This window comes from Lotus japonicus, chromosome 4 (genome assembly GCF_012489685.1).
Source record: "Lotus japonicus ecotype B-129 chromosome 4, LjGifu_v1.2".
NCBI classification, from domain to species: Eukaryota; Viridiplantae; Streptophyta; class Magnoliopsida; order Fabales; family Fabaceae; genus Lotus; species Lotus japonicus.
The window spans coordinates 75296230-75323084 of record NC_080044.1 but is presented as its reverse complement, the minus strand read 5'-3'; the positions used below and the strand labels follow the sequence as shown (position 1 = coordinate 75323084).

Here is a 26855-nt window from a genome sequence, read left to right as displayed (position 1 = left end):
ATTGTGACAAGGGTACCATATTATTTGATACATTTTAATTAGTGTATCATTAAAATAAAAAAAATTGATACATTCTATTATTGAAATCAAACATTGAAACGGCTGAAGAGCATAATGAGCGAGCTGCCGCATGCAATAGATACAAGATTCTCGAGTCATGAAACCAAATTTTATGAACCGCAAGAAATTATATGGTACACAAGCAAAAATATCTCTACAAATACCTTGTAACTGAGTAAATAAAAGAGGAATTGTAATGAACAAACTATAGCACTTCATCTTGAAACATCAAACCGTAATTGTCAAGTGACTATAGCAATTGCCTCAACTAAAGAACTCCAAAAAAGGGATTCTTTATTGCAGAGTCCAGTTCAGACCCAGCTGAATTCAGGACTGCAATATCAACCTTGTCCCTAGGCAAAAACAAAAACTCACCCCCGTCGATCTTCTCAAACCCACAAACTTCCAGGAATTCTATCCCTCCTTTCAAGCCACCAACTCTATCCTGTTAAACACAAAGAGATATTGATAAGCATACAAAAATGACTCACCCAACTTAAATTTAGACAAGAGAAAGCTTATATGATGCAATTGAACATTACAATGACTAAACACTGGACTTGTCCCAATTCCGAGCCAAAAAAATTCCTGAACTAAAGCCTAGGTTTTTTAAGTTTTAGATTCATGTGGTAAATGCAGAACTCTACCTAAACTCAATAATTTGAAGACTTAGGGTCCCAACCACTTGTATAAAGCCCATCCCAAATTTCAAAATTTTGCTTTGATTGATTATTTTTTTAATTTTGGGTTTACAGGCCGCTCTTTTTACGCTCCCTTGGTATTAGTAGCGTCTGCTGAAGTTCCTCACCTGAAAAGTTTGGTTACTAAGACGAATCTTCCTGAATTTTTCTTCATCAGGATTTCTGGCAACATTCCCCACATAAGTTAGAAGAGTTTGGAATGCTCTCTTTACTCTGGCATCATCCTCCTGCTCCAAGAAAAACACAGTCAAGCCAACATTTACAAATACAGTCAACTAACTAGGGTAGGCAGATGTTCAGAAGAATTCTCCATAAGTGACACATAAATGTACCTTGTGGTTCTGCTTGAGAGAACGCAAGCACTCTCTCATTTGGTCAGCTTTTGTAGCAGGCCTAACTGGCAGAAAACTCTACATGCAGAAATTTCAAATATTCATATAAATAGGCACCTAAAAAACGAAACCCATCATATTTCCGGACAAGCTCATACCTTTTTCTCCTCTACAACAGTTGAAGGTTTGGCTGCTGATGGCTCCTCCGGAGGCAATCCAAGTTTGCGCCTTCTCAGCCTGTCATAAATAGAGAAAAGGTGTGAGCTCATATAAATCCATCTACATGTCATCTATTGAATCCTCAAGTCTTCCGCAAAAACTGGCACTGCAGCCAACATATAGCAGGTTCCAAAAATTGCTTTTCTTTGGCAAAAAACTTTAGTTCATAACGAATAAGCCCCTATCTTCCCAGCCCAACATTATTTGTTTTTGGTCCCCTGATTTTCGGTATTTTCTTTGATGCTTTCTTCTTTGTTCTTTCATTTATGAGGACTTACTACTCACTTAGTAATTTTCCCCTAATGAATTGCTTCATTTATCCATAAAATAAATAGCATTGATCCATATCAATTTGCATAACAAATATAAGTAAATAGAATCCTATCCACAACATCATGAGACAGTTGCTTTTGTCTATGGTCCATAAGTGCATCACAAAACCTTTTTTTCTCTTTGGCTTTGGTGAGGATGGGGGCATAGAAGCATAAAGAACCTACATTTAAGTTGACCTCCACTTTTAAGGTGCCCTACTTGCCAATTATATTCCTATAATTAATGATAAAAATCTGAAGTTTTACATAAATTAAAAAGAGAAAAGTAAGAACAAAAGAAATCTACAGATGTAGGCACATAGCATAACAAATACAAATAAAGACTTCAATAGTAGAGAGCTCTTTAGCTACCAAGGAGGCTGCTATAAAGAAGCCATGAAGTCAAGCTATAGAGAGATGAAAAGAATCTTTACTTTTTTATATACAAGAAAATTTTCATAAAACAATCTCATGACCTGACTTGACAGTCAAATAGCAACCGTTTGTAATTAGATTGGGAAAGATAATTTAAAACAGAAGAGAAGAGTGTTGACAACAACAGAACAAGAGGTAAAACAAAATGATTAGAAAAAGTATAAACCTTGTCTTCTTCCAACTTCTGCTTGATTTTCTCTCTAGCCCTTCTCTCCTCCTCTTTCTCTGCTTTTCTCAAAGCCAACAATCTGCGAAAGGAAGCAGAAATGTCTTGTAGTTGGGTGCATTCAAAATAAAACACAGTGTGATACAACTAAGAGAGTCAGACCGTTTTCTCTCATTGTCTTCTTCAATCCTCTTTGCTTCCAGCAACTCTTTGCCAATTCGAATCCTCTCCTGAATAAAAAAGCATATTAAAGACAAGAACATAAAGATGTAAGTCCTTAGCAATTATGCACAATTGTATCTAGAAATGTGGTATTGCCATTTTCTATACTAGCCCAACCTCAAGAAATCTATGTAAAATAAATGAACCCATGAAATTTTGAAGATGACCGAAGAGATAAATGCTACTTTGGAATATGATGCACAGCACATATACATGGCAGATTGAAATTCATACAATGATAACAAGATATTTCCATATTTTTAACGAGTTTTATTCTTATTCATGATGTGAGAGATTGTTCAGTATGGGGGCTTAAAAATCAGTAAGAAACTATGTCAAATAGCATTTGATAGCTATTTACAGGTGATTAGATGCATTGGCTAGGCTTTTGTCCATTTAGCATCTCAGGCATGAAAGTTTTATTGCCTTCCAACAAATTATGTAGAACGGAGGAGGAAAGGATCAAGATCTTAACCAGACGGTCATAGTCGCTCGTACCCTGTCAAGGATCAACTCTCCCAAAAACATTAGCTTTTAAGTGGAGGTTCATGAATCATGATTGGTTTAATATCTAACAGTGAGCACAGATGCACACCCCCGAAACATCCTAAAATAGAATAATAAATTCAAATACCCACTTATACCAGTGAAGAAAGACAATGAGCATTGGGAAAGAAATGGATGAATTTGCAAAATACCTTTTCTCTTTCTCTCTCCATTCTCTTCTCTTCCTCTTCTTTCTTCTTGCGAGCCCTCTCCCTGAAGATTATAGTTAGAAAAATGAAATGATTGCACAAACTAGTAAAATAACATTACTTAAAAAATAACTACATATAGACTATAGTTCTGGATGCAAGATACACAAGCATGCGTTGAATTATAGGATATAAAAAAATCTAAATATGGCAATACCTTAGTTCCTGTTGTTTGGCCTTCAATTCTTCAGGGGTAAGAGAAGGTTTAGAGGCAACAACTTTGGTGTTGGCAGGTACCTGAGTGAATCATAAGGTAAGAAGCTAGAGATTGCAACTTAACTACAGTGAATACATTTTGACATGTATTCATGACATGAACTAGTTTTTTTCTGTTGAATTATGCGACATCAAAATCTATAACTTATGAAGCAGTGCGCCCACAATGACATTAAGCCTTATTAAATATAAAAAAAAAGTACCAAGGGCATCTGATCTATGTCAGAGTCATTCTCATGCTCTACTATCCAATTTACAGCAGACTCAAGGCCAGCATTACCTGTAGAGGAGAGGGGCATAAGTTCAATATCTGGAGAGTCAATAATAACCAATGTTCGGATAAAAATAACATAAATAATGTATCGAAAATACCATATAAATTAACTGATGATTACATGCATCTTAGGTCCAGAGACTTTAGAACATAAATATGAAAATTATTATTTGCAGCTGATAAATTTTTAACTCTAATTCATCATATGCAAGTCTTATGAAGTTTTTAATCACATGCCCCCTCTAAATCCTTAACCTGGTTATACTGTTCATCGTAAATCCACCCTATAGGATCTAACAATGTTACTGCTCTTCATAAACCCACCCCATAGGATCTAACAATGTTACTGTTCTCCCTAAACCCACCCCATAGGATCTAACAATGTTCTCTTAAAGTTTCCTTCAATAGGTAATAATGGTCAAAGATTACCAATATTAATCCTGATTCATGAGAATAAGACTAATTATTTCACTGTCCTAATGACAAATAGCACCTTGAGAATAAATGAAAACTACTTACAGATACATAAAGATGCACCCAACATACTGATTAATTGTCCCGTGATGCACAGGTAACTACAGAAGTCCTCAAACTAAATGAAGAATATCATACAACTACAGTCAAAAGAATAGGACAGCATGTAAATTCACCAGAATAATGAAGCGCCCGTGTTGCTCGTGCGGTTGAAAACCCCATTGATTCAAGTTCTTCGAGCAGCTTTTTGTCAACTTCCGGAACAATCATCTCTGTGTTTTACAACATAAACAAAATCAGGCAAATACACAAAAAGCAACCGAATCACAACTAAGCTTACATAACAAATATCAGAAGCCACCACCACAATACTAAAAAAAAAGCATTGATTATCAGACAGAACTTCCAATAAAAAACGATACAATACACTCCCAGATCAGAAACATTCTCATTCACAATCTTAATTAACCAGAGCATAGCTTCAACCCATAAAGGGAAAAAATGAAATTTACCTTCAGTTTGGTCAGTGGTTGCACCAATAGGATCCTCTGCCATTGCATCCACCTTCGGAGCCTCTAAACTTATTGGCTTCACTGTCTCTGAAGTCTTGTCAGTAAACTCAGTGTGTCCAGTTCTCTTCGTGTGCAAATCACTCTCCTACACAAATCAATTTACACAAACAAATACAGATTCTAAAACCCTAAAATAACTGAAATTGAAGGCGAGATCAGAAATTGAAGCGGGGAAGCGATCGAGGATTGCTAGGGGCATCATCGATCAGAGGGGAAGAGGGGGGTGAATTGAAAGAAGAGAATCGGAGACGAACGGTTTTGGATCGGCAGGGTTTGGAGCAAGCGGAGCAAACGAGGTTGAGAACGGGTTCGGTGGATTCGGAGAAGTTGGAGTGGGAGGTGAGCTCGGCGTGCTCCTGAGCTTCTTCTACGGACCTCAGCAGAACGCCGCAGTCGCCGCACATGAGCGAAACGCCCGCCATGGATGGAAATTTGGTTCAGCGCCGACGAGTGTTGAGAGAACCAGTGCGGTGAGTGGTGACCGCTTTCTGAAGTAAACTCCACCGCGTGCGTGAGTGGGTGTGGGAAGTGAATGGTGATGAAAAAGGTTTTCTAGTGTTTTATTTAGATTTTAGAGTGAGTTTGTTAAAAAATATATGTATAAAAGATTATTTGTGTTGATTATATAATTAAGGTCTTTTTTTATTTTCTCTTTCATGAATCTTATAACAACTTTATTCGATAAGTTTTTTTAACGGTCAACTTTATTCGATAAGGTAATTAGCTTTTCCAAATTCATTGATGGCGGGACGAGCATGGTGATAGCGGTGGATGGTAGTTGGAACCCGACGTTGGGTCGCATGGGATGTGCGGTAATGGTTAGGAAGGACGATGATAGAGTTTCAGGGGTTGTCTAGAGCTTGAGCAATGGCAGTGCTTTCATGGCAGAGGCCAGTGGCGGAGCCACCATCTGACTACCATGGGCTCTTGTCCGAGCTCCCTGGCGTGGCTTTGTCTTCAAATATGGGCAGTCTCAAGAGCAATTTTGAGGGCCACAAAGGCATTCTGGATCCAAAGCGCTTTGTTCATCTCTGAAAAAAAAACTCTCTTATTACAGTAGATCTCAGCATAACCTTTATCTACTTCTTGCATGTATAGATTTGTGTTCGGTCGTCGGCCACTGTGAACGATAATGGAGAAAGAGCAAATGTCGTAACTTTGGAAATGCAAAAGTGAGAATTTGCTGATGTGGGACTTAGACAGTTAGGCTTAAGCTACCTTGCTCATACTCCACAAAAATCCAGACTCCGCCACTAGCGGAGAAGTTGGTTGTCAAGCTAGGAATAGAGCATACTCTTGACTTGGGATGGAAGAGTGTTGTGTTTGGGTGAAGATCCTTTACTTATGAACACTCTACTTGATGACAAATTTAAGTTCTATGTGACAAAGGAGGGGGATTGGAGAATCATCACCTTTATCTCAATTTGCTATTTACTTACTTTATAATATAAACTTCATTTTATTTTTCGGATGCATAATAATTATTTTTTTGGTGAAAAAAATGGTTATCAGAACCGGACCGGACCGGCCGGTCTGACCGTTGGAACCGGAAACCGGACGTATGGCCGGTCCAAAACGACCATAGAACCGGGTGACTTAAGAACCGGTGGTGAACCGGGCAAACCGGCCAGAAACCAGTCAACCGGTCAAAAACCGGCGGTTTGGGCGGTTTAGGAAAAAGATGCTGGTTTTTTGCAACATGAAAGCAAAAAAAAAAAAGAACAGGAAGAAGATGGTTTTTTAGATCTGGTTCTCTACTGCGAGCAAGACTATGCAAATCTGAAAGTATGTAAATGAAATCCTGTGCGAGAAAGAAACCAAAGTAAGTGGGAGAAGGTTGAGTTTTATAATTTAGAACTCATTCTTTTGAGCCTATATTTTCCATCTTTTGATTCTTGTCTCTCTTTTATGATTTGGGAGTGAGAAGGTTACCTTACTGTGTTTTACGGCTGCAGCAAGATTGCTAGTAATGAACACTTGAAATTAGAAATAATAGGTATTGGGGTTTTATTGAATCTTTTAAACATATGAGCCTATTTTTATTAGATGTGAGAGCAATTATTGGGCTGCCCACTTTTTTTTTTGACGTTATGCACCTATCTCCAATAAAATGATTAAGAAGTATCTTTTTAACTATTTAATATTTTGAACAAAAAAAACTATTTAATATATAATAGTACCAGACATAAAATATCAATTTGTTGAGTTGATTTTCAAATTAATATTTTAAAACTATTAGAGAAATCAATTTGAACATATTTAAAGTAAACAGAAATTTAACTTCTTAATCAAGTTTGGTATATGATATTTAGTTGTTGTGGTTGGGTAATTTTGATTATGTATGTAATTTTGATTTTTTTTATGAATATTTTTTTTATTCAATATTGCCTTATATATTATATATATTTATTATAAAATGGTATTTTTTAATTAGGCTAAAAAGTATTTTTGATGTTTCAAGTTTGTGCAAATTCTGCCCCTATCTATTTTTGTCGATGTTTCTACCTCTCATGTTTTCAAACAGTGCACCGTCTACCCCTCACGGTGCACTGTTTGAAAACATGAGACGGTGCACTGTTTGAAAACATGAGGGGTAGAAACATCGACAAAAATAGAGTAGGGGCAGAATTTGCACAAACTTGAAACATCAGGGGTCAAAAGTGTTTTTTAGCCTTTTAATTAATAGTGGTAATACCGGTTGGACCTCGGTTCAACTGCGGTTGGACCTCAGTTCAACTGCGGTTGAACCAATGAACCGTGAATCAGTGCCCTCACCGGTTTGGTCACCGGTCCGGTTTTAAGATTTATGAAAATAATAGTTAATCATATTTAATTACTAAAGTATTTGATAAATAAGAAAAGAAAAATCAGATTAAGAAAAAAGTAGAAAACTAAAATCCCGCATTCCACATGTTTATTACGATGCGGTTCACCAACAGAAACCTAATTCTTGCAAGATCCTTCAAACAGACACGCATTTTCTCATTTTCCCCAGAAAATCGACCCATTTTCCCGAGAAAATCAGCAAAATTCACTTCAAAAGGGGTCGATGAGCTTCGCCCGGTGATCAACCCCTCCAGGACGATGATGAGGTCGATCCCTCATGGAATCAAACCAAAATCTCTCATCGCGTACGACGAACACGAACAAAACTGACCCGGAAGAAGATGTCAAAGTGATTCAGTGGGAGGATTTTGAGCACGATCTTGCCAGGTTGTCGAGTCTTTCTTCTGCGCTCAACGAAGCTAATGAGAAGAAGCGAACCCTTCAGCAGAAGCTCGAGTCCCTCATCCAGGTAGGGTTTTAGCGATTGCTGAATTACAACACTGCTTGTGTAATTCTTGGTTTCTGAAAACCCCCAAATTGCATTGCATTATTTACTCTTGATGAGTTGAGAGTGTAAACTCATCTGGGCAATCAAATTACTTGGAAAATGAAATGGATTTCGGAAAGAGAGGCGATTTTGTAGTCTTTATTAAGTTTAATTACATTTATTATAAATTCGTTATAGTAGAAGCAAACTATTTGTTTCCTAATTTGTTGCACATTTTCCATTTAGGGTTTTTGTTTATGTATTAGGATTTAGGATGCATTTTAGTGGAGAATGGCAATGTCTGAGTTTCTGATAATATTGGTGCCTGATTGGTTTTTGTTTTTTTAATTATTCCAGTCTTTAATTAATGAGCCCGCGTTTTAGCGGGCAATGATTATGGGAGCAGGTCAATGCTGAATCATTGGGTCGATCGAATGAACTCGAGGGGATGCGGCAGAAATTGGAATCGAAGAAAATGATGATGGAGAATATGTCTATACGTTCTAGGCTGGCAAAGGAGGATGCTAGCAAGCAGGAGGAGCAGCTTAGTGGTGCAGTGCAATCACTTTTGGTGGCGGGTGGTACTCTCTCTGTATCTCGCAGAAATCTTGAGGTTAATATGTTAGAGTTTGTAGTGGGTTCACTGCGTGCTTTGTGTCTTCTTTTTTTTGTCTGATTAATTCGAACTAGAAGTAAAAAATTCAGTTGATTATATAAGCTTTTCTTTCTTTTAAACTTCCTGAAAAATGAAATAAAGTAGCTAATGTTAAGTGTTGGAAGATAATTGGGAGGGAGCTCATGGGTTGAATCTTGTCGTAATCCTCTTTACTAAACCATTTTGAGTATATGAGTAGAAGAAGGGTCTTCTACTTTCAATGCTTTATATTTTTATCTCATTTATGATGATTTATTTCTTCCCTTCTTCCTGAATAAATAGCATCTGATGATATTATTTATCTGAATCCAATATGTTATCATTATTTCTCTGTGGACCTTTTTTTTGAACAAAGAGTAGTGTCATATGTTACTGCTGTTATGGTTGTTAGAAAGCTGATGAGGCTAATATTATAGGAGTCAAGTAGATCACTGTCTGAAGAAAATGGTTATGTTCGTCTGAGAAACTTGCAAAAGATTCTAAGGATGCGACAGCAATACATGACATCTCAAATTTCAACGCTATATCCTGTAAAGATTTTGGTTGGACCAGCACAAGAGCAAGAACTTGAAGCATATCCATTAGGTAGCCCAGCAGGTAATAGTTTGCTCAATAATTGTCTTTTTCTATGTGGACAGGTTGTTCAGCAGCATGAAGCATATCCCTTAAGTTAATTAACGACTGAGGTTATATGAAACAAGAATGTTGCAATTTAAGTAAACTTCGAAGCTTTGTACTAGATTGTTCAGTCACTATCCCTGAGATCCTCATGTTCTTCCTTAAATTGGGTTGTTGTGTTGAAAGGGTCTCTCTCATTCTGTACTTCATCTACCTGATGTGCCTCGCTCAGTCACTCCTTGTTATTTTCTTTGATGCTTCTGCGTAGTTTCTGCTTCATGTCACCTGCCTTATGTTATCATTTTATCTTTTATTGCCAAATAGCAAAAAAAATCTGATGGCATCTACTTAGTCAATATCTGATGTTTATCTATACTTTCTTCATTCATTTTCCGTAGGAAAACGGTAGTATTCTCCACAGTGAAGTATTAGAACTTGTGGATTGTGTCAATGTTGCTCTATATGGAAGTCCTATGAACAGAGTGAATTTTTAGCTCTTTTGGGGCTTTGTCATGATGTCTTTTTTTTTACTCTCACTTTAAGATCTCATTAAATTTGTAACCTATAAATTGAAATATTAATAGTAAAATCACAAATCCTTTGAAAATTCATCCAACAAATTAGTAATGTTGGTTTTTCTTATTACTTTTCTTCGTATTGTAAGAGACTTCCATGAAATGAATTACAATATAGCAACGATTCACTTAATAACCATAGCAACTCACTGGATCTTAAGTCTAGTTTCTCTGGTGCTAGTTTTGATTATCATGAAGTCTAGGATGATATTTACTGCATTTCTTAGAGATTTTTTCACTGGATTTTATTGCTAAAGTGCCTTTATTTCATCTCCCAGGGTCTTCTACCGGACTTAAACCAATTAATCAAGGATCATTGACAATTCAGGGTTTGCATTTAACTATGTTATCCTTTAGGAAGATGAGTTTTTTCACTGATAAAAAGGAAATTCAGAGGTCTGCTACAGCCCTAGCGTATGTTGCACATGTGAGTTTTAGTATCTCCCTGGTCTTCTCTTGCCTCGGAATTGATCCATTGATGCTTTATTTTCTAGTGGTTTTTATCTCCTATTTTGAAATTCATGTAATGTACTTGTTAGGAATAGACCTCCGATTAGGTGAGGAATAGGTGAGGAGCAGGGAAACAAAACCCCCGAGGGAGATTGTTACTGACCCATTGATGAGAATTACCGGAAATGACAACAAACTAAAAAGCTGAGGTCTTAGTTGGGTACAGGGGTTGGGAATAGTAATATCGGGGGAACATAAATGGCAGTGGGTAGTAGATTGTTTATTGGTGCTTTGAAGAGTGCCAGTGCTTTGGGACAGGGATGTGCGATTAGGATTGCATCAATAAAGATTCTGATAGGAACTCAAGGTTAGGGGTTAGTTAGTTAGTTAGTTATACTTAGGGAGTTAGTTAGAATGTTATTGAGGCATGTAGCCTATAAATAACAGACATTAGAGAGTTAGGGGGCATCTTTTGTATCATTTGGGAATTGGGTTCTAAGGAGGGAAGTGGTTCTCTCTTGGGTTAGGGAAGGTGTTTGGTACATGCCTCAATAACATTCTAACTAACTCCCTAAGTATAACTAACTAACTAACTAACCCCTAACCTTGAGTTCCTATCAGATTCATTTTTTATCCTTCTATTACTAGTTTCCTAGTAATACATTTTGTGAACTGTAATATATTTGACATGTGATAAATGTAGCAAACTTAATTGATTGTCATTTCTTTCTCTTACAATAATCAAAATTTGGTGTTTCGAGCTGCAGCATTTTTTTTGTTTCCTCATGTGAACGACTTTAAATGTTACCCTCATAACTAATGAAATATACTTTTACCTGACTAATTTTCTTGTAGGCTGTTTCACTTGTAGCCTCGTACTTGCAAGTTCCTTTGCGATATCCTTTACGGTTAGGTGCCTCTCGTTCACATATTATTGACAATGCACCTTCAGTAGAGCTAACATCTTCTGAAGCTTCATCAAGTGTCATGTCTTTCACAAATGCCAAACATGTGGAGTTCCCCCTTTTTTTTGATGGTCAAGACACCACAAGAGCAGCTTATGCTGTATTCTTGCTAAATAAGGTATGTATTTCTATGCATATTTTCTCCGGTGCAATTCTCAAGCTTTGAATTTAAGTTAAAATGTAATAGGATGGGTAGTGTCCCTCTTCTTCAATGTCTCCTTCATATATGATATATCTTTTCACTGACATTGTCTGTCCCTTTATCATTTTTATGACTTATTTGTTTGGGCTGTGGACTTTTCTTATTTACGGGTGACTTTTATACCTTCCGTAGGATTTTGCGTTCTCCAAGGTTGAAAGCTTAGTTTGCATCTGTTTCACTGAAATGGCTTTTTTCAAAGATTTGGCCTTGCTCTTGTTTTTCTGTGTTTTATTCTCCTAACCATTGCGTCATTTCATGGCATGAAAGATAAGTTATATTTTTATATTAGATGCTTGAATTAAATAATGCGTGTTTAAGAATTCATTATGTTCTGGTGTCTGGCTCTCAGGTTCTCTCAACTTCACTCTAGATGGGTAATCGCTTTCCAATTCCAATACCTCACCTTCTCTTTCTCAAACGCCCCTTTGAGTAGTACAATGAAAATAACCAATTTCATATGTGGCTTAGTTAGGGGGCGAACATCAACTTGAACCAAATGTTAATTTGGTTCCTTTCACGGAGAGGCTTTTTGAAGGGACTCTCTGCGCTCTCGAATCAGTTGTCCCTCAAGCAGCCTTTTACATTCTTCACTATTTCCTTAATTTCTAGGAAATTCTGCTTGCATACATAAAAAATTGACATAGTTGATTGAATGATAGTTTTTTGAAATAGTTGATCGATTGCATGATATGTTTTTATGTATTGTCTTGCAATTCTTTTTTATCCAGTATTATTGCAGATTTTTCAATTAAATCTTTGGCTGTGCTTTCTCTTATCATATGCCTTCAGAATAACTGAATGGTGATATGAAAAACACCGTTTGGTAGACAGAGGCACATATCAAATATCAAACACCCAAATTTGTTTGAGTGCACGGAACGATACAACTTTTATGTTCCTTACCTAGATTAATTCGGATATTTTATTTTTCCATATTTTTATTAATTTATTTATTTTTTCTTCTACCGTTTTTTTAGTTTTGAATCAAAGAAATATTGATGTTAGGGAATAATATTAGTAACTCAGTCTGGGCATTCATGGTCGAGGTTAAGCCTCACAAAAACCAGATGTTGTGATTTATACCCGCTGTTCGGGCCGGATCGAGGCCCAGGACAAATGGAAGTCCTTCCCGAGGAAGTTTGAGATATAGGAACAAAATTTTGTGGTAATTTTGGATATTATTTATTTACCCAAACTCACTTTTATTTTTGATATTTTTATAGCTGATGTGGCAAGATTGACATTTACATTGAAGACTGTTTATTGTTTTTCGCATTGGCGTTGTCAGCATAGATTGGCTTAGGCTTTTTGCTTCTGAGTTATTTCAAATATGGGGAATGTCTTTGCAGCTTTCATCTCATGCTAGTTTTTTTTTCCTTCTTTCTCTTGTGTGGTTTTGTATGAGTAGACACTTTTAAAGTGCGAACGAAAGAGAGGAAAATATATATGATGTGATAGTGATAAGAAGTGAGAGATAGATTGAAAAATAGTAGGTTGTATGTGCAGTATCTGTACTGTTCGGTGTCTATGTATCATAATTGTTGGAGCTACTATACTACTGAATACTGAATCCCCTTGACTTACTGCTCCTTCTTTCTCTTTTCTATAGGATTTAGAGCAGCTTCTGAATTTCATTGGTGCCAAGAGTCTGGGACCCCGCCATGTATTGGCTAATTTAAGGGAGCTTTTAAGGACTATCCAGTCATCAGCTTATATAGACGACTTGATCTAGTATTTGTGTAACTTTTTTGTAAATTTGTTTTTGTTAATTCTTACACGGGTGCAATTTTTTTGGGTGCACCTTCAAATGTAGCATTGTTATCCAAATGGAATCAAACTTTCTATAATAGATTTGGTATTCTTTTCAAAAGTATATGCAGCTGCGGAACGTACTCTTCTTTGTGAAGAACATAAATGTCATACATTTCCCGCAAGGCTATCATGTATATGGAATTATTGGTAGGATTTCAATTCTCAACTATTTCTCTTATTGAAGAGGGACTAGTGGAGAAATCATCAGTGAAGAATATGAAAGAAAGGTACAGTTTTTTTATTTCATTGGATATGCACCTTTCTACGTATTATAAAAGTACCAATAGTGATATTAAAATTAAGTGTGTTCTCAATGATAAAATCGAATTCCAAACTCATCCTTATCTGAATTTTAAAGGATGTAACAAAATATATACAAAAAACTTTTACCTTGTGATTTAGGTGTGTCTGGAAGAGTTTATTAGACATATACAAGTGTTTGCTAAAGGTTTTGAAAATAGTTCGTAATTCATATTTATGTTTTGAGCTTATTTTTATAGGTTGCTCAGATTGATTTATGAACAAATATTTATGACAAGTGTTTACTGTGGAGAAGAATGAATTTATATTTGATCATAAGTCCTCTAAGCGAGTGATTGTGAGTTGTGGTTGTTCATTGTTAGAACCAACTTCATGTTTCTCACTACATGCATAGTCACAAGCATGCACTAGCACTAGTGGGTGTATATATAGTGTGTAGAGTTGTATACAAAGAATAATGTGAGTCCTTTTCATCCTCAAATTGACCTCCATTTGATGGTACCCGACCCAAGGGTCTGCGTTGTCTATCTAACGCTTCAATGATGAGAAACATTCATTCATCTTCTCAAGCTCAAGTGCTAGTGCACAAATGTGTCAAATGGCCAATGGGGATCTAACACAAAATATTCAACAATTTCACACTAATTCATCCTACTGAGAATTCAACCTTTTTTTTTTGAATCATTGAATTAGTGGATTCCTTACTATACAGCTGTGTTCCAATAACGATGTACTAGACTACTAGTATACTAAATAAAATAGGTGTTAGGCGTATTTCTACATCTGAAAAACCTTTTGGGGTTTTCCCTCCTTCAAAGACATCAAAACCATTAAAATGGACCACCTCGGAATTAGAAATGCCACCAAACAAACTCTAACTCTTTTGAACACTCAATAGTCAGTTCAACACACTTCATCGTACTCATTATATTTCCATTTATAAATCACTTTTTAGGAGTATTTTTTTTTCTAAATCATCATGAGAAAATTTGGGTTAAATAATTCACCATTCAATCACATTGGAGATATGTGATTAGACAACCATTTTTTCCTAAAATATAAGTTATTTTATATGAATGAAGCATTTAATATTTTTATTCTAAAGTTACCCTCATGTTTAATATGAAATAGATATTGTGATTTTCATATTAAAAACTTTTCAAAATGGTTTTTGTTTAATTTTTAACCTTAGAAAATAATAAAAATTACACGCTCTTGGTCATCAATGGGATATCCGACTTCGTCATATCCCCGTGAAGCTAATGCGTCGACGGACTGGTTGGCGGGTTATGGTGTTGCTCAACAGAGTGTCTTTACTTGTTTTGATGTTCCACCTGACATAATTGTTTTGTTATTGTTCCGAGATGTTTTAGCTTTGTAGTTTGACCGTGTATTTTTCTCATTCACAAAAAAACTTTTAAAATATTCTGTGGAGAGCTTTAAAATATATATTTTTTGTTTTTTTATAAATTAACATTTGGTTACCATTCTCATTGCTTATTATTCTGAATTTGAGATTTAATCATAGTTAAGACTCTTCATCATTCCCCTAAATGTACTGTGCGGGATCACATTGAAAGATATCTTCCGCACACTCAACCCGCATTACCAATTGAGCTACCCTGTCGCGGAGTACTTTTTGTTCAGTATAGGTATTAAAAATAAAAGGTTAGTGTTTGAAAAACATTGCATTTTCGAAAAAAAGAAGTGTCTGAAAATATCAATGACTTTCAAAGTGCAGGAGTTTGTGAGTGGTTAATATTAGTAACCACGTTCATTTTGTTGCTAAAATTGGGATATAGCATTGTCAAATCCATCACATGGTGTCACAGCAAGAATTGATTCCTCTGCAACATTATCTTGTCACCTTAGCAAAAAGTAATACCATAAACGTGATTGCCGAACTTTCATGCCAGTATTTCCAAATGTATATAAACTCTGTTACTTAAGCTTTAGCTTCTGATGTGACCATTTATTCATCCCTATGACCCTATAGCAATTTGTTACACTTGTTTGGAAATAGAAACTGAAAACAACAATTAATGACTCTCTTTCTCTCTGACTCTCATTAATATCTTTGCAAAAATGACAATTGCTCTCCACTTGAACAAAAAATAGACTATAACAGCAACAAACATATCAATGGTTTCTAGTTTCTAGTCATTAACTGCCCTGTGACACCAAAAGCTCTCTCCAAAAGCTCTTGTTCTTTCTTTTGTTCTTCTCCTAAGGTTCGTTTCATTTTTTTCTCCATCTTTCTCTCCATTTCTGATCTGAGGAAAGAATTTGCTTCTGCTCCCCCTTCTTGTATGGTTTTGGACATTTTGTTACACAATGTAACAGAAAAAATGTTACTTTTTTTTTCTTATTCATTTTTGTTTGTTTAATCTCATTACATAATAGATAATGTAACCAGATAGATGCTGAGACTCAAAAAATTTGTGCTATTTTTTAAAATGTTATATGGGAATGGGGCCTTAGTTTGTGGTTTATACTATCAAGTAGGGGTTATTTTCTGTTTTTTATTCATTGTATTAGTACATGTTTGGATGTTTGGTAAATTTGGAGAATTGATTCTGGAAGAAGCTACTCTTGTTGCAGATGAGTATGGGTTCCAGTAGTCAACCGAGCAAGAGAAAGGCCCCAACTGAAGAGGCTGGTCCTGCTGATTATGTCCACTTTTCAATCAAGGGTCAGGTATGTTTGGCTCTTCTCCATTACTTCAATTTCCCTTAGGTTTTCCCTCAGAATCCTATTTTTGTGCTTTTGTTTTATCAACTAATAACTCTGTTTGCGTTAACAGTGTTATAGGGTGATTTCCTACTTTACAAGTTAGTCCTTCATATGTAATAAATTTTCTTAGGCTAGCTTGACAACATTAGGGATTTGTTTGTAGTGTTTTGTTCTGGTGTGTGGTTCATCACCATATGTTGTCGCTGTCGAGTTATGACCTCCACCAAAGTTGACTTACACAGTGGCCGAGTTACGACTTTCATATTTGCCGACTTACACTGTTACACAAGAATGAAGGCCATAACTTGCCACTGTGTAAGTTGGCCTTGGTGGAGGTTGTAACTTGGACACGACGTATGGTGTCAAACTGCACAGCGAAACAATAGTCTCCTAGCTCACTCTGACCTTCACTACGAGTGATGACCTGAGATACAAGGTATGTTGGCTGAAGCGCTAGGTGTTGAACCACACTCCGCAATAGTGTGTTTGGAATGCACCTTCAATACATATGAAGTGTAGCTTGTACTTTTAGTTTTTATGTTTAGATGTGAGATATGTTTATATAGTGTGTTTGAATTAGTGGTAGACACACAATCTAAAACACGGTAACCCGAGAAGGCAGAAGCTACACCCGATAGTTTCTTCCCATAAATGATTATGAGGCTTCCCACCGCAGAAGCAAACACGCCAAATCCAATATAGGGGAGAGTGATTTCTAACCAGCAAAATATACCTTATAATGTGTCCAATTGTCCATATGCTTTTATACTCTAGTTCTCACATTTTCTTCCCTGTTTTCTAGTTGTGTGTCATTCATTCAGTCATTCTCATTCCCTTCATTCATTCAAGTGTAGGATGGGCGTCAATTGTTCTTCAAGGTGAACAAGGAGGCCAAGTTATTTAATGCATTCAGTAGCTACTGTGAGCGAGTGAACTTGGAATATGAGACCATGCAGTTTTTACATGATGGTCAGTATGTCAAAGGGAAACGTCAAACACCAAAAATGGTTAGTTAATTTCTTTCATAACTGCAACACAAAGCTTCTTTGTTTCTGTCATTTTTGTGATTAGTCAACTTAGTTGTTTCAATATCACTTAATTAGAGATCACTTCTTAAAGACTGTGTTCATTCATTTTTTAGAGAATTGGACTAATAAAAATTGAGTGGTTTAAAAAATAAAAATCTCTCTCACTTTTCAACTGTTCAGTGTCCATGTTTCATGCTTGAAACGGTGCATTGGTTGAAAGTTATAAATTGGTCATAGACTCATATCTAATGCCAAAGCAAATCAGAAAGGATTATTGAATATTCCTGCATTCCACTTCAATTTATGAATTTCTTTGGCTTCTTCACATCTCATAGTAAAGACTAATTCTTGGAAATGAAATTTACCCTATTGGCTTGCTCGAATATATAGTACCTGTTTGGGAAATTGTTATCACAATTAACTATAATAGAATTGATGTTGGTAAAATTAGTTACATTAAAAGTGATTTGAAAGTGAAGTAATTTATCTTTGGATACATTTGTGAGAAAAGTGATTTTTGCAAGAGTACTATTATGAAATCAACTTGTGAAAGGTCAAAATTAAGGATTTCTAGCTTTATCCCATAATTAATTTTGGGTCTATTGTAAAATATAACATCCAAACAACCCAAAATTGATTTTGAGAGTAGAGAATCAATTCTTACACTTGTAAATGTGGAACCAAACATGCTATAACAATGTTACAGTGGTCAGGATATTTTCTAATTTTCATTTCAGGATATCTTCGTTTGTTGCTGTACATCTTAAATCGTTACTGCTTGTAAACAAGTAATGTTTTAGATCTCATTGAACTTAATAGATCTGTTCTTTTACATTGATGTTACATAACTACAGCTCAATCTGAAAAATGGTGATGAGATCGTTGCAGTGAGACACCAATCAGGAGGAGGTGTTGCATAACTTAACTTTTAACAGGGATGATATGACTCAGTATTGTTGTTCTACTTGTTAGTTTGTTTAACTGTTATTTACATTCAGAAAAGTAAGTAAGCAAACAGTTTGTAAGTGAATTGAATGCTCAATTTGGCTCAAACTATTATCATATTAGACAAAATATCACTTTTCGCATCTCAAAATATTTCGAGTGTTAAGACTTTTAAATGTGTGCTCAACTAGCAAGTACCTCCTGCTGGGTTTTCGGATTTGAGTCTTGTAGATGGGAAAAAAAAACTTTGCTGAGAGAGCTAGTCTTACTATGATATCAATGTTCCCGCTCAACAAAATTGCCTCATGTCAAATTTGTAGAATAGTTGAAAACCAATTTGGAATTTATAACTTAAAACATAACAATGAAAACTTAATGGGGTGAGTTGAATACACAGAAAAATTTATTTGAAAAGTTGTAGCCAAGTGAATAAGCTAACGAATCCTAGTAGGATATATTGCATAGCCATGTATTGGTCCACGAACTTCTCTGGTTAATTAAGAGATTTGGCAGCATGTGCTTTAATTGGAACAGAATGATGTATAGTTCATGGTGTATACTGTAATCAACATGCAGATGAAAACCAAGAGTGCATCATGCGGTAGAGGAAAGGAGAACGTAATAAATTCAAAACACATAGAAAAGCAACAGGGACTGAGAAATGCACCTATGCTAAAGGTTGAAGTTGTGATAAGTTAAGTTCAGTTTGTTAACAGAGAAAATCACAGACAATAATAAGGGGTAGAAGAGTGGTTTGATCTGCAACTGTCCGAAATATGCATAATTGATAGAATGAAGGTAGGTTGAAGTTTTTTTGGAAGAAATGAGTTGACATAAGATTTTTAGTGAGATTACAGCTGAATTTTAGGGATTTATGAGAACATTTTCAGAAAATTAAAGCAATGATAGCAAGATGGAATAAGAAAGAGTTCAAATGTGAGAAATTTGATGGTAGAACTGAGGATCAGGTATTGTAGAAGTTTGATGAATAAAATGGTTGTAAGGAGGGGTTAGGTGAGCATAAGACAAGTGTTGTTGAATTAGATAGGTGACATTATGTGTATTATAAGCAGGAGGATGGAGAGACCTAGTAGATCTCATAAGATCAGGTGATGTAGGCAAAGGCACATATATAGGATCTAAAAGGGTAAAGAAATGCAAAGAGCAAGCTATATGTGTTGTGGCACCAGATTCCTACATTCAAGAAGAATCATTAAATCAATCCCTTGCAGCTCATGTGTAAAGAGTTGGGAAGACATGGGTTCGAACCCTGCATGTGGAAAAATCCACCAACCCCCTCCCCGACCCAAAAAAAAAGAAGAATCATTAGGATGATGAGAGACTCAATAGAAGAACAACTCATACCAACAAGATGAGAAGAAGGATTAGGAGCCTGAAAGGGTTGAGATTCACCATTTGGTGAAGTGTGCTATTGAGAGCCAAAAGCAATAACAAGAGACAGCTGATTCCTTGTGGAAACATCTTCTTCTTCCTCCTCCCACTCACCGCCCATTTTCTCCACAATTTTTTAATTATTTATAAATATATCATCTTGATCATAATTACATATTACATTCCTAAAAATTTATTAAAAGATTATAATTATTTATGAAAATATATACTTGAATTTAATAACAAGACACGAAAAATAAAAATAAATTTTACACGGTCATTCAATTTAAATTAATTATATCATCACGGTTTTTTTAGTCAGTATATGTTATTTACATTTTTAGATATTTATTTAAATAAAGTATACTTAACTACTTAAGTAACCAAAACTCTATCATTTTTCTTTAAAAAAAAAACTCTCTCATTTTCAAGATTTTATAAATTCTTTTTTTTTTGTTACAGCGATATCTTTCAGTTCAAATCAAATCATATTCATTTCGCAAATGATATTAACTAAATGAATTTAAACTTAATATTATTGTATTTCAAATTAAAATAATAACGTTATTGTTGTAGTCACATATAAGAATATATATCTTAAAATTCAAACGAAATCCTATTTTATATATTTCAAATTATAACAAAGTCAAATCTTCAATATCCTTAAAAAATTGTAGTTCCATTATCATATAACAATATTATTATATAAATAGGGTATCCCTATTCCCTTATTCCTTAACTACTCAAATTAACTCATAACAATTACAAAACTCGTTGTTCATCTTGGTCTTCGTCATGGCTATTGATGTAAAGCACTATTGGAAATCTGACTCACCTTCAAGTCCTATAGTTGGAGATTCTCTGGAAATCCATATCTCTGTTATGCTTGATACCTTGATAGGTCGTGTAGTTAAACCCTCACCTCGTTTCACTTACGAACAACTCCAATCGTTTTTTCAAGGGTGCGAAGATTATGTACGAAAATTCTTATCCTACCATTTGTATACACTCTCAGATCTCAACCAAGTGACGGACGAGATTAACTTTTTTATCCGAGAAAAGTATTCTTCTGAAGATGACAATGATGCTGTTAATACCGTTGCAGCGGAATCAGAACCACCGCGAGAGTTTTGTTTGTTCATTCGTATTGGTAGTGAAGACGAGTTGAGAGAGAAAATCAAAGAAAAGGGTTGCGGTGTGTGTATGAAGGAGTTCTACGGTGATGGTTGTTATGACGTAGCTTGGATGCCTTGCGTTCACGCCTTTCACAGAATATGCATTGCGACTTGGTTGCGTGCCGATGGTTTCTGCCCCGTGTGTCGCATGTCTCTACGAGTAAAAAAAGCTGGCAATTTCCCGTGTTCCACTAATTAAATTATGTTATGTATGTGTGATTATAACAATTATAAGTCCTCCCTAACCTACTAATAATAATGAGTAATGACATTTGCACAGTTTAATTGGTTGTTCAATTTTTTTTTTGTTATGCCATATAATTTTTTGGGGGTTATTTTGTGATTTTAATTTTAAGGAAGACTAGCAAACATTTTTTTAAATGCTCTTTTATGCGATTGGTTTTTTAATTCTTTTTTGTTGGAAAGTGTCTTGATATTAATTCTCTTCTTCTTAAGGTATGTTTTTAAATTTATTCCGATGAAGCAAGGTATGTTTTTAAATAGTAGAAATTATTATAAAGAAACATTGCAATTTATAAAAGTTAGGTCACCTCGTTATATAATGATATTGAACTATTTTTTCCTCATATTCACTAGCTATTTGCACAGGTAGCTATTTCTAGATAGTAGATTGATACATTGAAACTGGTATGTCGTTTGATCAAATTGATGATCATCTTGTTGGCGACCTCAATTTCACCATTATGCATACTCCTAAATGGTGATCAAACTAGGTAATGTATAGAAAATCCTATATGGAACATGTGAAAAGCAATTAATCTTCTACATAAACGTCCCACTAACGGATAAACCTAATCATGACATGTGAAAAATTATATGATTAAATTCACTCATTTAAAAAATGTAGAACATATATCACACGATCATAATAAATGAGATATAAAAATGCAATCAAATGCAATTTTTAACGACTTGAAATTTCCTTAGCGAGACGAGATCATGAGATCTCATGAGTAAAAATGTGTTTTGCTGTCCCCGTAAGATAACTCAAGTGATAGGAGCTCAGATGAATTTGGTAGAGAGGATTCCTGACGGGTGCAATTTATCTTTCCGATGTACTAAATATTGTTTTGCTATTCTCACATAGTGTTAAAAAAAATCAACTTAGTACTGATTTATCTATTTTCAGAACTAATAATAATTAATGAACATGATCAATTCAATAATTAAACTCAAGATTAATACAATGATGTTGATATTACCAAAGCAATGCATTGCAGTTGAATTCCACAAACCCTAATCACCAGACAAAAATGGTGAAGAAGAAAGTCCCCGATTGGCTCAACAGCTCTCTCTGGTCATCACCAATTACCACTCCTCCTTCCTCCGCCGCGGTCGAAGACATCCCCGCCGTCGTCACCTCACCGGAACCGCCACGACCTCCTTCCCCTCCCGTCATCATCCAAGATCCTCCACAGGCACAGAAAATCCAGGACTCGCGATCCGACGATGACGGCGACACATCCCCTTCTTTCTCCGCCCGCGATGTCCCTCACCAGGCTCAGTTGTTGGCCGAGGTTTCCACACTCCCTTCGCTTTCGTAATGGTAATGAAGTTTTGTTGTTGGTTACTGCGTTTGCGAGTACTGATTTTTTTGTAATGGTTTGGTTTCAGTTGTCGAGGAAGGTGATTGATATTCGGGAGTTGCGGAAGCTCGCGTGTGATGGTGTACCTGATGCTTCTGGGATACGCTCCACCGTGTGGAAGGTGATACTCGTTTGATCCAGCTTAATTGTTTCTATCTGTTTCTTGAGTGAATGGAAGATCATGTCATAGGAATGCAATGATGCCTTGTTTATACTCCTATGTTTTCAATGTCAGAATTCATTTGGAAATAGAGAAAGAATATAAATAGTTTATGATTTGTTTAACTAAATTGGAACTGGGATTTTGTTCAGTTTTTGTGATGGGTACTTATTTCTAAAATTGAAGGATGTGCATTTCTAACCTGCCATGCAAATGAGACTTATTCCCAGCCCCTTTCGATCTCACTCCCGAGCGCGTATGAACTTTAATGTAGGGATTAGATTTGGGTGTTTTTGTCTAGTCTAGGGTTTTTCCCTTGTTCATGGAAAGAAGGAAGTGAAATCATAGAGTACTATTGTAGGCTGTAGCTTATGGTTATTTACATTTGCAGCTTTTGCTTGGATATCTTCTGCCAGATCGAGGGCTTTGGTCATCTGAATTAGCGAAGAAGAGAACCCAGTACAAGCAGTTCAAAGAGGAGGTTCTCATGAATCCTGTAAGTTAGTTGCACAGGAAGCCCTTGTGCCTTTTGTGTTATCATTTCAGATGATTTTTGGTGGTTGGACTATAGATGTTTGAATTTCTTTCCACATTCATCTTACTGATTCTTACATCAGACTATGGGCTATGGGAAGAGAGATAAATCTAAGGAATTTGTGGGACATTAGTTTTTTAATCTGATCTGATTTTACTTTGTTTTTTCCTGTTATATTGATAGGGTGCATGTTTGTCCGAGTGAAATCATTGCTGAATTAGTGGTTTTTAATGCATTTTCTATTTTCTTTATCTATTTGGCTCTCTGAAAGTTTTTCTCTGGCTAGCTAGTCAGAAATAACATGGAAGATGTACAACTCCCTTAGTTGTGATAGTGATGAAGCCAAATGTGAGAGGGCCTTGCTCTCCAGATCAGAAATCACTCATGGGGAGCACCCTTTAAGCCTTGGGAAGACCAGCGTATGGAATCAGTTCTTCCAGGTATGATTCAAAGTACTCTTCTACATATCATTTCAAGGGAAATACATGAGATAATTATTATACTGCATTTGTTTTATTCAATACTTCTATTGTGAAGTTCTTGATTATGCATGAGCTATGTTGTGTACATCCCATCAAACTCATCTGATGACACATTAGTTCATGATGCTTATCATTTTACTTAAATGGGTGAGAGCTGAAAAGCATTCTACTTGAAGCATCCTGAATTGCTAATTCCCAGTTGTTGTATCTGTATTCTGTAACGATAATCACCTACCCACTGTCTACTCTGAGCCATTTTTCTAAAATTTCAAAGATAATATGAGCACCTCATGATCTATTTGTTTTAAAGAGGTCTTTATGAAAACAGGCTTAGCAAATTTGTTATGGCGTATACTATTGCTGCTGTCAACAAGCTAATCATTAGTTAACTCTAATGTTCATGGTATTACAAGTCTTGTGCTAATGCACTATATTACTTTGGCATGTAAAGGCTGTTGTGAGTTTTGTGACTCACTGACTTGAGAAGTAAGTGTCCTCTTTTCATTTTGCAGGACACAGAGATCATAGATCAGATTGACCGAGATGTGATGCGCACTCATCCTGATATGCACTTCTTCTCTGGTGATTCTCAATTTGCAAAACTGAATCAGGTTGCTCTTATATTCGTCTTGAAATTCATACGAACTCCAAATTCAAGTTTTCTCTGGCCTGAACCTTTTGATTTATTTTGGACATTTTCAGGAGGCTTTAAAGAACATACTAATTATTTTCGCCAAGTTAAACCCAGGTGTAAGATATGTTCAAGGGATGAATGAGGTATTGGCTCCTCTGTTCTATGTGTTCAAGAATGACCCTGATGAGGAAAATTCGGTGAGTATATAGTATACTCTTCTTATGTGTTTATTTTCCGTCATATATTGTGGATTGCTTTATCAAACCCTGATTTCCTTCTGTTATTCTCGTATGTAATGCATGCTCTGTTCACTCAGCCTGTAATCACATTACTTCTTTCATTTAATTATACTTTTGTTTTGTAAAAATTAATGACTTCGATAAGTTTTTGGTGCCCTTAAAAAATTACCAATTTTTTGTTCTTGTCCTTACAATTTGTTCCCCATTTTTAGTCCCTTGAACATGTGATTTCCCATTTTGGTTTGCTGCAAAAAAGATGCGTTGATACTTGATAGCAATAAGGATGTGATACTGTGATGTAGATTCATGTTACAGTCTTGTTCTATTTTGCTATTGTTTTATTTGTGCTAATCACTAAACAGATCTCCATTACAATATGCAGGCCTTTGCTGAAGCTGATACGTTCTTTTGTTTTGTTGAGCTATTGAGTGGGTTCCGAGATAACTTTGTTCAACAATTAGACAACAGTGCTGTTGGAATCCGTGCAACTATTACAAGATTGTCTCAGCTTTTAAAAGAACATGATGAAGAGCTGTGGCGTCATCTTGAGATCACTTCTAAAGTAAGACAGTTTTTAATAGATATTCTATATTGTTACAGTTGTCCTTTTACTTTATGTGTGGAAATATCGGTAAGCTGAATTATTCGTTTGCACATTGCGATATCTGCTGTTATGGAATTATTTAAGGACTCTGCACTACTCTGTGCTGTATTACATTTGTTTAATAGACTAAATTATAAATAAGTGTGGCTCTTTCCTGTTTCATTTTTTTAGTGACGTGAGTTTGACCTTCTCTATGTTAGATTTTTTTTCTTTCTATTTACAATGTTTTATGTTTCTCCACTACTGCTAATGAAGTGATAAGAGGCTTTAATTAGTCATTGTACTTTTTTGAGTGCATATGCTTGCCTGATTGATTATTCTACCATTATTTGCTTCTGGCTATTGTACGGTTGATCAGAAATGGCTCATTTTTTCTGCTTGTGAATGTCAGGTCAATCCCCAATTCTATGCATTTAGGTGGATCACTCTCCTGCTAACTCAAGAATTCAATTTCGCTGACAGCATTCACATTTGGGACACTATTTTAAGTGATCCAGAGGGTCCACAGGTACAAAATTGTTCGTATTTATGTAGTACTACATTGGACTAGAATTTAGCTTTATGATACACTTCTCTTCTTTGATGACTGTGACAAAAAGAGTTATTAGATATAAATTATAAACTTGTACATATACAAAATAAGGGAATGAATTCAGCTCCATATGAGTACAGTGCAAGGAAGCAACTATTAATGAGAAAATCAATGACAGTTTTAAGTTTTAACAACTGTATTTTTTACTATCAGACTGTTTTTGATTTCTGTGATTGCGGTCCACTTTGCACTTCTACTCTAGAATGCCAGACCTACTTTAGAAGATCCTAATTGTAAAGGAAAATAAATATTCATCAGGGCCGATAGTTATATTAGAGGAACATTAGAAGTTTAGAAAATGTCAAAGTGTGCTTGAGTAATGTGGTACAATAAGTGGTATATGCTTTTGGTGACTGCTACTTGGTACTGAAATTCCATTGTTGCTTTTGAAACTCTTGTGTATTGAACTGATGATGATAGAACTTCTACTTGGGTTCTGTTTATTTTCTTTGCCTCAAAGCATCTTATAGGAAAACTAATACTATAATTCGCAGGAGACTCTTCTCCGGATATGCTGTGCAATGCTAATTCTGATTCGTAAGCGCCTCCTTGCCGGTGATTTCACTTCTAATCTGAAGTTGCTGCAAAATTATCCCACTACAAACATTAGTCATTTGCTCTATGTTGCCAATAAGTTTCGTGTACAGTCAATCTAATGGTTTACGCCCCTGGTATTCTGCATTTTGCTTTTGTACCTCTGTTTGAGTGTTTCTAATTTAGTGCTTGTAAATGACTGAATGTCAGGCTCCGAGTTCGAGCATCAACTGCTTGTTTATTTATTCATTACTTTTATTTTATGCACATTTTTGCTTTTAGAATAAGGTTTCGCTTCGGTGAAATACCTTTGACAATGTAAAACTGTACTACCCGTGCATATATATTAAACTCAGAGAAAAAAAAACTTGCTATTACCGTTTGAGTGCAAATTTCCAGGTCTTTCTAAATAAAAAATTCGATGAAAACTAAAATAAAGTGTGATATCTTTCCAGATTTTTTTAAATGTTTTTTTTGATAAATCTAGTTAATCATTATTATTATCTATATATATTCAATAAAAATGAAAAATATAATGCAATTGATTTGTGTTTTTTTTTTCGCCAAATGAAAGATTTGTGTTTTTTAATAAAATACCGAAATATTT

At 35.5% G+C, this 26855-nt stretch overlaps 4 protein-coding genes and 2 non-coding genes across 8 annotated transcripts; 5 read left to right on the top strand and 1 right to left on the bottom strand.

Moving 5' to 3' along the window:
• Positions 1 to 147: 147 nt before the first annotated feature.
• On the bottom strand, positions 148 to 5284 carry LOC130713367 (uncharacterized). Its single transcript, XM_057563139.1, has 12 exons — positions 4992 to 5284; positions 4678 to 4822; positions 4342 to 4437; positions 3621 to 3697; positions 3359 to 3438; positions 3145 to 3205; positions 2387 to 2454; positions 2096 to 2306; positions 1252 to 1383; positions 1094 to 1171; positions 869 to 988; positions 148 to 505 (listed from the first exon to the last, which is right to left on the bottom strand). The coding sequence occupies exons 1-12, from the start codon at positions 5157 to 5159 to the stop codon at positions 329 to 331; spliced, it is 1413 nt and encodes a 470-aa protein (XP_057419122.1). The 5' UTR covers positions 5160 to 5284; the 3' UTR covers positions 148 to 328.
• A 2373-nt stretch (positions 5285 to 7657) lies between these two features.
• On the top strand, positions 7658 to 13388 carry LOC130713794 (vacuolar protein sorting 38). Of its 3 annotated transcripts, none has more exons than XM_057563597.1 (6): positions 7658 to 8032; positions 8457 to 8663; positions 9122 to 9302; positions 10177 to 10325; positions 11204 to 11431; positions 13125 to 13388. In XM_057563597.1, exons 1-6 carry the CDS (start codon positions 7841 to 7843, stop codon positions 13245 to 13247), a joined length of 1080 nt encoding a protein of 359 aa, XP_057419580.1. In that variant the 5' UTR covers positions 7658 to 7840; the 3' UTR covers positions 13248 to 13388. The 3 variants fall into 3 exon arrangements, with proteins under 3 accessions (XP_057419580.1, XP_057419581.1, XP_057419583.1); XM_057563598.1 differs by having other exon boundaries at positions 7891 to 8032; positions 8435 to 8663; XM_057563600.1 differs by having other exon boundaries at positions 7895 to 8032; positions 8408 to 8663.
• Positions 11973 to 12101, top strand: LOC130716418 (small nucleolar RNA U19). Its single transcript, XR_009012031.1, has one exon. It is a non-coding gene; the product is annotated as a small nucleolar RNA U19 (small nucleolar RNA).
• Positions 12294 to 12438, top strand: LOC130716431 (small nucleolar RNA snoR138). Its single transcript, XR_009012044.1, has one exon. It is a non-coding gene; the product is annotated as a small nucleolar RNA snoR138 (small nucleolar RNA).
• A 2259-nt stretch (positions 13389 to 15647) lies between the features above and the next one.
• Positions 15648 to 18423, top strand: LOC130714590 (small ubiquitin-related modifier 1-like). Its single transcript, XM_057564498.1, has 4 exons — positions 15648 to 15819; positions 16190 to 16285; positions 17176 to 17328; positions 18204 to 18423. The coding sequence occupies exons 2-4, from the start codon at positions 16190 to 16192 to the stop codon at positions 18267 to 18269; spliced, it is 315 nt and encodes a 104-aa protein (XP_057420481.1). The 5' UTR covers positions 15648 to 15819; the 3' UTR covers positions 18270 to 18423.
• Positions 18424 to 22076: 3653 nt separating this feature from the next.
• On the top strand, positions 22077 to 26625 carry LOC130714329 (TBC domain-containing protein C1952.17c-like). Its single transcript, XM_057564230.1, has 9 exons — positions 22077 to 22399; positions 22497 to 22589; positions 23020 to 23124; positions 23454 to 23603; positions 24158 to 24256; positions 24348 to 24476; positions 24901 to 25080; positions 25514 to 25630; positions 26209 to 26625. The coding sequence occupies exons 1-9, from the start codon at positions 22136 to 22138 to the stop codon at positions 26368 to 26370; spliced, it is 1299 nt and encodes a 432-aa protein (XP_057420213.1). The 5' UTR covers positions 22077 to 22135; the 3' UTR covers positions 26371 to 26625.
• The last annotated feature ends 230 nt before the right edge of the window (positions 26626 to 26855 follow it).

What these genes read in the sequence shown, in the direction of transcription:
- LOC130713367 (XM_057563139.1), bottom strand. Translation starts at nt 5,159, where the DNA reads ATGGCGGGCGTTTCGCTCATGTGCGGCGACTGCGGCGTTCTGCTGAGG. An exon ending in AACCACTGACCAAACTGAAG is followed by an intron (nt 4,438 to 4,677) that starts GTAAATTTCATT and finishes TGTAAAACACAG; the next exon opens with AGATGATTGTTCCGGAAGTT. An exon ending in CTCTCAAGCAGAACCACAAG is followed by an intron (nt 989 to 1,093) that starts GTACATTTATGT and finishes TTCTTGGAGCAG; the next exon opens with GAGGATGATGCCAGAGTAAA.
- LOC130713794 (XM_057563597.1), top strand. Translation starts at nt 7,841, where the DNA reads ATGGAATCAAACCAAAATCTCTCATCGCGTACGACGAACACGAACAAA. An exon ending in TATCTCGCAGAAATCTTGAG is followed by an intron (nt 8,664 to 9,121) that starts GTTAATATGTTA and finishes CTAATATTATAG; the next exon opens with GAGTCAAGTAGATCACTGTC. An exon ending in CTGTATTCTTGCTAAATAAG is followed by an intron (nt 11,432 to 13,124) that starts GTATGTATTTCT and finishes TCTTTTCTATAG; the next exon opens with GATTTAGAGCAGCTTCTGAA.
- LOC130714590 (XM_057564498.1), top strand. Translation starts at nt 16,190, where the DNA reads ATGAGTATGGGTTCCAGTAGTCAACCGAGCAAGAGAAAGGCCCCAACT. An exon ending in ACTTTTCAATCAAGGGTCAG is followed by an intron (nt 16,286 to 17,175) that starts GTATGTTTGGCT and finishes ATTCAAGTGTAG; the next exon opens with GATGGGCGTCAATTGTTCTT. An exon ending in AACGTCAAACACCAAAAATG is followed by an intron (nt 17,329 to 18,203) that starts GTTAGTTAATTT and finishes ACATAACTACAG; the next exon opens with CTCAATCTGAAAAATGGTGA.
- LOC130714329 (XM_057564230.1), top strand. Translation starts at nt 22,136, where the DNA reads ATGGTGAAGAAGAAAGTCCCCGATTGGCTCAACAGCTCTCTCTGGTCA. An exon ending in AGGCTCAGTTGTTGGCCGAG is followed by an intron (nt 22,400 to 22,496) that starts GTTTCCACACTC and finishes GTTTGGTTTCAG; the next exon opens with TTGTCGAGGAAGGTGATTGA. An exon ending in GTGATCCAGAGGGTCCACAG is followed by an intron (nt 25,631 to 26,208) that starts GTACAAAATTGT and finishes TATAATTCGCAG; the next exon opens with GAGACTCTTCTCCGGATATG.